This window comes from Epinephelus lanceolatus, chromosome 6 (genome assembly GCF_041903045.1).
Source record: "Epinephelus lanceolatus isolate andai-2023 chromosome 6, ASM4190304v1, whole genome shotgun sequence".
In the NCBI taxonomy this organism is placed as follows: domain Eukaryota; kingdom Metazoa; phylum Chordata; class Actinopteri; order Perciformes; family Serranidae; genus Epinephelus; species Epinephelus lanceolatus.
The window spans coordinates 40185312-40197935 of NC_135739.1; the positions used below are offsets into that span (position 1 = coordinate 40185312).

The 12624-nt window shown below is 39.5% G+C and overlaps 1 protein-coding gene across 2 annotated transcripts in view; it reads left to right on the plus strand.

The window, feature by feature from the left end:
- Positions 1 to 1687: 1687 nt before the first annotated feature.
- kifap3a (kinesin-associated protein 3a) overlaps positions 1688 to 12624 on the plus strand; it is a 52713-nt gene continuing 41776 nt past the window's right edge. The window contains exons 1-8 of one of the 2 annotated variants that reach the window (XM_033648015.2): positions 1688 to 1877; positions 3107 to 3238; positions 3382 to 3527; positions 3647 to 3705; positions 3807 to 3948; positions 7676 to 7775; positions 10365 to 10489; positions 10682 to 10780. In XM_033648015.2, the coding sequence (XP_033503906.1) occupies positions 1837 to 1877; positions 3107 to 3238; positions 3382 to 3527; positions 3647 to 3705; positions 3807 to 3948; positions 7676 to 7775; positions 10365 to 10489; positions 10682 to 10780 (844 nt within the window). In that variant the 5' untranslated portion in view covers positions 1688 to 1836. Of the gene's footprint in view, positions 1878 to 3106; positions 3239 to 3381; positions 3528 to 3646; positions 3706 to 3806; positions 3949 to 7675; positions 7776 to 10364; positions 10490 to 10681; positions 10781 to 12624 lie in introns of those variants that run through there. The other variant, XM_078169057.1, reaches the window with a different exon arrangement.

Below are 12624 nucleotides of genomic sequence, written 5' to 3' on the forward strand. Positions count from 1 at the left end.
ACATTTACAAAAAAGAAATATAACAACATTTTTTGTTGACCAGTCAACATTTTTTTCAAAGGCTGTTGAGTGGAGTTAAACTCAGGAAAGGAATCATAAACTCTGAAGTTACAACCCTGCGGCTGCTGTTCAGTTTATAGCAGCCAGTAGTGGAGGAAGTATTCAGATCCTTTACCTCAGTAAAAGTACTGTACAACAGGGTTGGCAATTGATTTTTTGGTTCACCATTCCAAAATCTACCAGCAACTCAATAGATTACCATTGTTTCTTTGGCTCGTGAGTGAGACAAATCTAGCAGCCACTTGCATATTTTACCAGTATTTGGCTTATTTTCAACCTTGGAATACAACAGTGTAAAAATACTCTGCTACAGGTAAAAGTTCTGTATTGAAAATTACTTTGTAAAAGTCTGTAAATATGATCAAGAAAATGTACTTAAAGTATTAAATCTAGCAAAATTGCCCCCTGTGGCTGTTGTAGCCTACTATTATATGATTATGCTACTATTACTCGCGCATTAATGTAAAAGCAGGATTTTACTGTTGTAGTTGGTTAAGGTGGAACTCATTTGGAACTATAACTAATGATTATTTCCATTTTGGATACATCTGCTGATGATTTCCTACATTAATCAATTGATATTTGTAAAAAAAAAAATAGTAAAAACAGTGAGAAATGCCATCACAATGACCCTGAGCCCAAAGTGACACCTTCACAGTGTTTGTTTTGTCCAAACCTCAACATTATTACTAATAGGCTACATTAAAATTACTTACATTATGAAAAGGAAAGGTAGCAAATCTTAACATCTGTAAAGCTAAAACCATGATGTGTTCTACTTGTGTTTTGAGATGTGTATTTTATAGATTTGGGGATTCCTGATAAAGGATGGCTGTAGCCTGATTCCTTCCAAAGCCCCAATTACTATGTGATGAAATTGTAATTTGATACTGTAATAAAGGTATTCTATGATTTTATATGTTTTTCTGTATTCACTGTGTTCCACCCTTGATTTGTATACTTGTACTGTATGACAAGTTCGACTTCCATTTGTATGCCTCACAGTTTGCCATTCAGTAGCCTACTACAAACTACAAACTTCAAACTACAACTCCCAGGAGGTGGAACATCTGCCACCAGGGCTGTGCACAGGTGTGAAATTGGTTACTTTTACCAGCCTGTCCATTGTTTCTCATGTATGCTTTGATGAAGGTCCAATAGACCGAAAGCTCTTAATAAAGTGAAACTCTGCATAGTGTGCAGGAAATCTTTTTTTTTTTTTTTTACCAGTCTAAAGCTGGACATATTCTGCATTAAAATAACTAAACAATTAACTTTCGGTCAACTGGCTAACTAATTAATCGACTAATCATTTAAAACATTATATTTCAGAAGCTCCCTGTATGTTTCGTATGAAAAAATCTTGGGCCTAATTTGTAAAATAACCAGCTGTCAGGTTAAATGTAGTCAAGTTAAAAGTAGGCCTACAATTTCCCCTCTGAAATACAAGTTAGTTGATATACAAGTGAAAGTGACATGTAAAAAGGACTCGAGTAAAGTAAAAGAAGCTCAATTCTGTACTGACGTACCTCTGTAAATGTACTGAACACAGATCATGAACCTGTCCCAGGCAGCAGGTCTCAGCAGTCTCGTCCTCCGTGACTACAGGTGGCAGCAGTGCTAACTAGCTTTAGCCACATTGCATGCTGGGAGTTGTGTCGCCGCCCTAGCAACAGGCTGCAGAGAGAAATAACATCCGTCCTGTCTTTATCAGCATCAGCTGGTCCTGTTCTGGAAGAAGGACAGTTTTGAAGTGGGCTTTCTTTCTTATCCAAAATGGACAATTTGCAAACAGGAGATGCGCGGTATCTGAAAAGGTAACGACTGCTAACGTTAGCTTGTTCACGTTTGTACCGTTAGCTGAGCTAACAGCAGACTCCAGTGGGATGCCCAGCTGTTCATTGATAGCATAACGGGCCATTTAAATAAGTGACTACAAAGCTAACGGAAGAGTCTGTTATTAATATTCATGATAATGTCTATTTGTGTTGATACGACCTGCTTAAGGTCGCTAATAGTAAGTGCTGTTAGCCTTATGTAAGCTAACCTGTGTGTCGGTCCAGGGTGTGTGCGTTGATGAAAATCGATAAAACGTGATTCATCAATAAAAGAGACAACAACCACCATCGATTGAAGAATTTAGCTAATGACCAGTAGTGGAATAAATATTAAGTATTAGTACCACGTAGGAAAACTGCTGTTACTAGAAAAAGTCCTGCATTCAAAGTCTTACTTAGATAAAAGTACAAAAAGTAACGTTAGTCTGTTAACGTAAAAACATAACGCAACTTAAGGTACCAGAAGTTAGATAAAAAACCTCATAATGCAGAATTGTCCATTTCACAATGATATTATAACATCACTGAAGTACAAGTATTGTTTTCATGTGTTCATCACGGAAACAAGTTATTGTTGGAGGTGATGCAGGTGGAGCTAATTTACTTTACACTGCTACTTTAGTCACATAATAAACTGTGTTGGGGAGCTTTATCTATTATCTATAAAAATATATCATGATAAATTCTCAGTTGATTTATATTTTGTATTAATCTGAAAACTGCAAAGTAATGTCAAATAAATGTGTAAGAGTAAAAAGTACAATGAGATGAATATCAATCAGTCATCATTTATTTGTCACATTGAAATAAGACATGGTACAGCTCCAGTGAAATGGGATTCCATCACCTCTTTTAACGTCTGCACTGTGGTTTAGTCCTTTTTTGTGTCTTCTTACATTGTGGGCTGATGCCTTATAATTTTCCATGATTCTGGATGGTTCTTGTAGTAAACTGTCCACACATCTTGGCCCCAACAAGCTGATCTGCAGGGTCGCTCTTCCTAAACACAGCATCGCCACACTGCAGTGGCCTCTGCACAGTGTAATGTTATAGAGTGGTCTACAGCTGGACTGAGAGCACCTCACATTCCCACTGTCACACCAGTCCCTATTCACCATAAATCACACTTTTTTTAATTGAATAAAACCAGAATGAACATTAAGTATATTAATCTTTGGTGTTTTGCTTCCTTTATCTATGACCCACAGGAGGGTAAAGGGCTGCACACTTGATGTCCACCCCACTGAGAGAGCCCTTGTAGTTCAGTATGAGGTGGAGGCAACTGTCCTGGGAGAGCAGGGGAACCCAATGGTTGGGGAACGCAAAGAGTGTCAAAAAATGTGAGAGTTATACACAGAGTTTCTTACAGTATAATTTCTGTGATATTTCTTTATCATGATTTCATTTTATACCTCTGAAAAGGAGGTGCTCAGTGTTTCTCTTCAGAGCTGTAATTTCATGTGTTTGTATGCTTGTCCTTCAGTATTCGCCTGAAAAGCCTGAACGCCCACACAGATACGTCCTCTTTGGCCCGGAAAGTCGTGGAGGAATGTCGGCTGATTCACCCATCCAAACTCAGCAAGGTGGAGCAGCTGCTCTTCTATTTGCAAAATCGCAAACAGTCAAATGGTATTTAAGAGTTTATTTATCAACTACTTTAGAAAAAACACTGATGTGGTCATTAAGTATTCCTCAAGGTAAAAGTAGAAGTAATTTCTCTTTGTGATGGTGACTATTACTTTTCACAGACAACCAAGAGAAGAAACGCATCTCACCTCGAGACTTCACACCCTATGCAGGAGTGGAGGTAGGAACTACATGTGTGTTTTTACAGTACAATGTCTGTGCAATGCTGAGGACATTTTCCAGTCCTCACTGTGCTTTATTTCCTGTTTTATTTCCCTTCAGCTGGACGAGGAGGCGAGCATCAGCAGCATCGATGAGTATGTGGAGCTGCTGTATGAGGACATTCAGGAGAAGATCAGAGGAGCCACACTCATCTTCCAACTGGCTCGTAACCCGGACAACCTGGAGGAGCTCGTACAGAACGGTACCTTCCTCTATTAAATACAGATTTACTTTCAGTTTAATTAGAAGAAAAAATAATTCCCTTTTTTCAATTCTCTATTCCTTATCTGTTCATGTTGAAATGCAGAAACACTGACAACATGCTCACAGCCAGCACCAAAATGTTAATTTTCCACACTAATAATGATATAGATATATATGCCTTTTTTCTAAATCATTGTTAGGTTCAAAGGTTCAAAGAGATTAAGCTTTTCAGTTATGCCCATCTTAAAATAATGGTTGTCTGTCCGTCCGTCTGTCCATCTGTCCCATTCTTGTAAGCGCGATATCTTGGAAACATTTTGAGGGAATTTCTACAGATTTGGCATAAGTGTCCAGTTGGACTCATGGATTATAACACGTTTTTGGCCATAATTTAAGATTTCATACAGCAAACATGACAACATTAGATACAAATATCTAATTTAGATAAATGAAGTGAGGACATTTAATATATGATAGGTCAAAGGTCAGCTTCACTGTGACATCATAATGTTCTGCAAAAACATTTTTCTGGCTGTTACTCAATGTAAAATCTGAAGAACAGAAGGGGAGACATTTACCCAGATACTGAATTGGTGACACTAATCTTGGGTGCCCATTTTGAAACTATGTTGATTGTATAGCTCTTCTGTGCTGCCAGCAGGAAGACTCTCTGGTAGTCCACCACAAGCTCTATGGTTCTGCTGATGTTGAACTTCAGGTGATTGTTGTTGCACCATGTTACTAAGCTCCCTATCAGTGTAAAAATAGTCTCTAAGTGAAGACAGCATGTCTCTCACTGGAGATTACTCCCTGGAATCATACATGTCAATATAGTGATAACTTCCATTTTGCCAAAAAATACACTTTATACCTTTTACGAGATTCCTTTAAAGTCTTCACTACATATATTATGATTTTGATTTTTTGAAAGGAATACTTCACTCACACACTTACCATTTGTAAATCGGTTAGTCATGTCATGTTACCTTGAATTCGTGAAGCAGCAAACTTATTTTATTGATTGATTGGGGACCACCTTTAACAACAGCATAACTATATCAATATACCCTTACAAATTGTCACACAACTTGGGCAGTATAATCTAAGTCTCATTTACCAGTCCTATGCTCAGTCCTTCCCAAACACAAGCATTTTTGCTAAAACCTTATTTAAAATTCAACCGAAAGCAAAACTTACCAACGCTCTCTTCAAAACCAGACTCTTAATTTTTTTGGTGAACTGTAATAGCGAAATATAGTGATTTTTTTAAGTGAAAATCCATGTATTTGGAAAGCAATGAGCATACAAGTGGATAAATGAGACTTGGATTATACTGCATGAGTTGTGTGAAAGTTTGTAAACAGATGTTATGATATAGTTTTGCTGTTATTAAATGTCTCCAGTCAACAAATCAATATGTTCGCCGTTATCCATGGAGGCATGTGAGAAAAAATAATTTTCTTTACAAATTCAAGGTAACACAGTATGACTAATTGATTAACAAAGGACCATTTTGTGGGTGAAGTATTCCTTCAATACAAGATGATGTCCTAATATTTCAATCAGGAGGGACCAGGTGAATGAAGTAAAAGTGATTGTTTAATACAGATTGGAGGTGTACAGATTAACAGATGATGTGATGTATATGAATTGTCAGACTGTATTTGGCGCTTGGACTCCTGAGAGAGATTTGCAATGGAGCGGCATCTGAGCAGCAAGATAAAGCCCCCAGGGAGTGGGGAGTGGAGTCCAGACACTGGTTGCAGTGGCTGATGACTCTGAGACTTAGGGCTAATGAAGCTGATGAATCTGTGAAGACTCTGCAGTGATGGGTGGAGGATGCGCACAACTACAGCATGAAAGAATAACGAGCAGAAAGAGAACCATATTTAAAACAAGAATCAGTAAGATGATAGACTTACAGAGAAGGTGTGTCACTGTGCTGTTGGATAACTGTGACCGACTGACAGAACAGCTGATGTCTCAATTGACAGTCCCCAACAATGACAGAAAGGCTGAATCCAAATGCCCGCACTTCACCGCACTTGCAGACTCGCGGACTGACTAATATTCAACCACATCATGATACAGAAATATGTAGAAGTATAGGCTGTAGAGGGAATGAAAATGCATTGCAGTTATTGCAGCCTAGCAAGCTGTGTAATAGCCCAAAAAAGTTGGCCGGGAAAAAACCAGACGGATGAGTAGGCACTGTTAATCAACTTATATGACATATATATAAATAGGATAACAGCAGTAGTTTTCATGGCAACGAGTAAAACAGTACAAATGACTGAAGTCCTCGAGGGCTCAGTCCGTGAGTCCAGAGCGTGGACATATCGATTCAGCCAAAGACATTATGAGTGAGCATGCATGCCTAAGCATGCAAAAGTGTAGTCTTCCTGACTGTACTTTGACTAGGGCTTCTTTTGTTGGCTACCCTTTTTTATAAAATAAAAAAAAAAAAAGTTTATACGTGTGTGTGTATGTATGTATATGTATATATATATATACATATACATACATACATACATACACACACGTATAAACTTTTTTTTTTTAAATTCACAATATGTGAAGAGACAGATATGGCATATGCCATATCTGTCTCTTCACATATTGTAGCTGCTTGATGAAACATTGTTGGAGATCATGTAGATATTTTTGCTACAAATCTACCCTGCCAGAATTAGGTCTTACATAATGGTTTTTCAGAATTTGATCTCAAAAGCCTTTTTTGGAGCCTTAAACAGCTTCTCACAGTCTTCCTCTGCAGATGGAGTTTGCTCAGGTGGTTGTATACAGCAGGAAGGGGGTAGATGGTGGCATGTGAATAGCCTCCTTGATCTTTTTTTGACCACCCAATGACTGTTGGTATGAAAGCTATCTCTGTGACAAGTGAGCAAACTCCATGTGCAGAGGAAGACATGAGATGTGGTTGACAGCTCTGAAAGGGTCAAGGATGAGCTTTCATGCTCAATTATTCAGCATGTATTCTTTTTCTCAAAATAATCTTTTTTTCTGTCAAAGTGGATCCAATTGCCTAAGTGCAAACATCAGCCATATTCCAAATTGTCAAACTAAAACTGCATTTGGCCAAAAGGGGAGTTTTTAAAAAAAAAAAAAAAAAAAAGAATATTGCTTGAGCGTAGAATCGGTTGGCTTTTATCAGCTCGTTGTCTCTGCTCCCCTTTTAAAGAAAACAAAGCTCAGCTTTGGTTCTGCTCCCTTCCGTGACAACCAGGCTGTTTCTTCCACAACAGCACGGAGCCATCATCCTCTGCAGCCGTGGTGAGATGGCACCGCTTCATTTGTATCCGTCATAGTGCGTCGTCGGCTCACTCTGTCTGCCGCGTCGCATCAACCAGTCCGATGTTGATAAGAGCAGAGTGTTCGTGTGAACCCAGAGGCCTGGGGTCAGCATGGAAAGAGGAGACGAACCCTGGGACGCACGTCTTTGCGTTGAGAAGCACCCATAGCTCAAAATCCTCAGGAGCCTCCGACCTCATCGCATTCCCCCACGCTTCTTTAAATTAACCTCCAGCTGCACTGCGCTGTGCTCAGTCTGACTCTGATTGAATTCCACACACAGACGCTTTGTGTTTAGTTTGTCTGTCTCATCTGTAGCCCTTCATTCCTGTGCTACCTTCTTTTTGTCTGATATTTTCTATGTCTGCCTTTGTACGTGTGTTTTAACTGATATGAGTTTGTGTGTCTGTTGTCAGAGACGGCCCTTGGAGCCCTGGCCAGAGTTTTGAGGGAGGACTGGAAGCAGAGTGTGGACCTGGCAACTACCATCGTCTATATCTTCTTCTGCTTCTCCAGGTGAACTATCAGGGACACATTTATCTCCATCTAACTTTGACTCTTCATTCCAACGTGTCATTTACATGTGGTGTTAAATGAGGTCTTTCTTGCTTGTTTTTTCATAGCTTTGAGTATATTAAGTAATATTGTTTGGCTGGTACCGAATGCAATGTGGATCTTGATTTACAATTTAGAGTGTCTTTTGGGGAGTTTTGAACTGTATTTTTAGTCTCTACTTCTGCATGGCCGCAGGGCCATGTGACAGTCCACATGCAGCCAGAAATATATAATGCTTACATGTGAACACGTCTGTGTATTCAGACATCTAGTGAAGTATAAACAGACCCCTGTGCTCATCAACATTCTGCTTTTGGACTACATGGCTTTAGTTTGTTGACTAAACAGACATATTTAAAAAAGGTATTCATAGTTGGAGAAATATTTTATTTAAGTCAACTTATGGACGCCCATTTAAAGTGAAAGAAATATATTAGGTGAGCTCTATGTCAACAATCAGTGTGGACACACCTAGCAGTAGCAAGACACTATGTGGAGAGCCAACACAACATCTGTATTAGACAGTGTTGGGGGTACAGTAATATATTATCTCTTAGCTGCAACAAAGTAATATAACATGCTACCAACAGGATTTTGGGTAATATTACATTTACAATGTTACTGCCCAAAACAAACTGTTTATTGTATTCATTTTTCAATAATCCACACTGATCCACACCTAGTAATATGTAATGTATCACTTTTCGAGAGTAACTTGCCCAACACTGATGTTAGATAGTTGAACATGTCACTCTAAAACCATGGACATTAAAGGGATACTTCACTGATTTTCACCCAGCTTTGTATCATAACAGTGGGGGTAGTATGTGCAAATGAACTGTGGTAAACTTCCTTCCATCTAACCAGTACCCAGATCTCCCTGCTCCTCTCCCAGAGAAACTTCACAGGATGACGCAGATGACACAAAATGCATCATTCAGCAGCATCCAGCAGTTTCACTGCTTATCCCGGGCTGTTGGTCGAAATACAAGGCTGTGCTTCCACATTTTTGTATTGCCCACAGCCCATGCTGCCACCACAGACAAAAAGAGTATAGAAGCAGGTCAAGAGACAGACATGCCCCTCTCTTGCTTTCTCTTTCTCCTTCTCTCTCTTAAACTAAGACTTAAACTCAATCTCAATCAGAGCTTTCTCTTTTTCATCTCAAATATTTTTAGAAACATATTTTAGTGCCCTTTTTAGCTGTTATAGCGAGATTGTGAACAGGAAGTGGGCGCCATACTGTTTCCTGCACAGTGAAAACTGAGGCTGAAAAAACTGAGATCAAACAGCAAAAATAAGCAGCACTGACCAAATATAAACCCAGATTCTGTTACTGTGTTGCCTATTTCTTGCCCCCAATGTTTTCAGAAACATGTTTTAGCTAACTGTTTGAGTGTAATATGAGATTGTTTGTTACCAGCCGGTTGCCATTTTGTCAAAAAGACGAGTTTGCATAACGCACCACTTAACCATGAGTGTTTACCAGCAGGTGCAGTGCAGTGCATTTTGTCTGTGTATGTTTTCTACCTCTTGAGCAAATGCCAGTCTTTTTTCTCTGTTTTCTCTGTTCGTGTATGACTTCACAAGTATTTGCATGTTTCTACTGCAGAGACAGCCTAGTTTTATGAAAAGACAATGTTTCCAGCAGTGAAAAACTTGATCTGATTGAAACTGATCCCAAAGGTGCTGAATGGTCTTTCACACCAAACTGGTTAAAAAAATTCCTCTGCATGGAGCTAGAAATGTACACGGGGAAACTGTCATGTTGAAACATTAAAGGGACAAACACGAAAGAACACAATTGTTTAAAATATCAGTGTAGGGTGAAGGATTTAGATTTCTCTTCACTGAACCCACACTGGGAAAAAATGACCCAGATCAACAGTACAAAAATTATGTCCATATATATCTGGCCATGTGTATTTTTTGTATTTGAAGCACAAACCCAGTTTACCAGATTAGGGCACTCAAAACATTTTGCAAGCTGCATTGTTGCCTCCTTGTGTACAGTACACATTTTAGTTGTAACAGCACAGACCCTCACAGCCAGTTGCCTCTGCTCACTCCTCTTTTCACTGCTCTCTCCCTTTCTTCCAGTAGTCATCCACCTTTGGCAGCCTACCTAGTACTGAAGTTTCACTCTCCAACTGGGGGTTAGGAAACACTAAAATTAGCCCTCACTAGAATAATACATAAATGTCTGTCAGAGCTGATTTAGGCTGCAAGAGGACGTGTGTGTCTGAAAACTGATCGTCACTCTTGGCTCGTGTCCATCTCTGTGTTATGCTGTTTGGATTGTGAAACGGTTCAAGTTGGACTGATTATAGGTCGGACCAGGACATACTGTTTGACTGAATGTGTTTTGACTTTGACAGTTTACTTTGTAAACTACTTCAGGGGTGACGGATTGGGTCATTTTAATGACAGCTCCCAGCTGGAATCACCGATCTTAAAAAAAAAAAGTGGATTTTTAGTTTTGAAAATACACTTTTGGATAAATGGAGGTCTTTTTCTCACTCTCTCTCCTTGTTAATTTTCCTCCTCTAGTTTCTCCCAGTTCCATGGCCTGGTCACACATTTCAAAATTGGGGCCCTGTGTATGAATATCATTGAACATGAGCTGAAGAGGTATGACCTCTGGCAAGACGAACTACAGAAGAAGAAGAAGGCCTATATCCTTTTGTGAAAGTCATTCAACGTAAAATTCTTAAGTCTTAAACACAGTTGTTTCTAAATAAGGTAGATAATGGAAAGTATATTATTTGTATGTAACTAAAGCTGAGCACAATACTCAGCTAGGTGACAGTTTTAACGGTACAGTATAAGAGGAAACTGTTTAATGTTTTTTCCTTGACTGATTGCACATGAAGAATTCCCTGAGAATCAAAATTTGAAGAAAGAACACGAGAAGTCTTTCAGAAAGTACCAGAGCCTTCTGACCAAACAGGAGCAGCTTCTGAGAGGTAACTGTTGAAACTTTTTACTTCATAATGATGTCAAACTCATGTGTCCTTCAGTGTCCTCTCGGCTGTGTCTGCATCATGTTCTGGCTGTTGCAGATATTGGAGTTGTGAGGGTCAGTGTAGTCTGTTTGTAAGACTAAGCTGGCAGTTTACTCCAGAGTTAATTGAATTTGGCGTGCTCTCAGACTGCTATTGAATACGGAGCTATGAGCAAACACCAGTCTACTCACTACGACTCCAGGTCCGTTTATTTAACCTCTCCAGCCCCTCTGTCCTGCAAGTGGGGCAATCAGCAAACTTTATTTAACATGTTAGTGGAGATCCCAAAGTTTCCAGAGTTATCAGAGAAAAGTTTCAGAGTTATCAAATTTTTCCGAGCTATTGGACAAAGTTTCAGAGCTATCGGACGAAGTTTCAAGAGTTTTCAGACAAAGTTATCTGACAGAGTTTCCAGTGTTATCAGACAACGTTTTTAGGGTTATAAATAGGGATGGTAGGATTTTATCGATATCAATGCCATTATCGATTCTGCTTATCGATCTGATTCTTTATCAATTCCCTTATCGATTCCTCCTGTGAATTAATGATACCACCTGTTGTTTGTAACCCAATACATCTGCTTTCAGAACATTTTATTATGAACCTTAAAGCCATGGTCTAGTTTAGATGATGAGAAAGATTTGAAAAAAAGCATCCCCAGCCTGAGTGTGTCAACACCACGCAGCTAGTGCAGCTAACTCAGGTGAGGCAGCTAACACAGCTAGCCCAGCATATTATAACAACAAATAGCGTGCAAATCAACTCAACTGCCTTCATCTTACCATCCTTGGTGTTCCCATGAAATCCGACAACAGGAGCGGGGATGCGCCGAAGCTCCACAGTGGGCTAGCAGCTCCAGGGAGGCTAACAACAACAGCGCCCCGCCCACCATCCACCTGGAGCGGGGATGCGCCGAAGCTCCACAGTGAGCTAGCAGCTCCAGGGAGGCTAACAACAACAGCGCCCCGCCCGCCGTCCACCTGGAGCGGGGATGCGCCGAAGCTCCACAGTGAGCTAGCAGCTCCAGGGAGGCTAACAACAGCGTGAAGTGAAGCTACGGCTTTGACCGCTTCTGTCTCTCTGCCATTACGTCTTCTTTGTTGTTGAACGGGCTGCTGACTGACGAGCATAGATTCGGCGTAATGAAAAGAATCGATAAGGGAATCGTTAAGGATAAAGGCTAATGATGTCGATGAATTGGACCAGTTGGAACCGGTTCTTAACAGGAACCTGTTCTCAATTCCCATCCCTAGTTATAAAGCAAAGTTATCAAACAAAAGTTCCATTAGTTTTCAGAGTAATCAGACAAAGTTTCCAGCGTTGGCAGACAGAGTTTTTGAATGTGGTATCTTTTCCAGATTTATCAGACAGAGGTTTTCAGAGTTATCAGAGGGAAGTTTTCATAGTTATCATACAGAGGTTTAAGTAAGTATGCAGACATTTAAACCTTGGTGTCGATGGTCTGAAAATTTAACTCATTAGATTTTTGTCATTGTTTTAAGTTGTCGATTGATTAAGTTGATGTAGTTTTAAACTTCTCCATTGTGAGGATTTGCGGCTTCTCTCTATTTTTTGTCATTTTAACCTGAATTAATGTGAAGTTGGATTATTGGTCAGACAAACCAAGACACCTGAAGACCTCAGGCTTTAGGAAACTCTGATGGGCATTTTTGACTCTTGTTGTTTTGTAGACATAACAGTTAATTGATTATTCATAAAGCTAATTGACAGATTGATTGGTAATGGAAATAACTGTTTGTTGCAACCCCAAGAAGCACAAGAGAAACCTAAATTAAATATAAAAT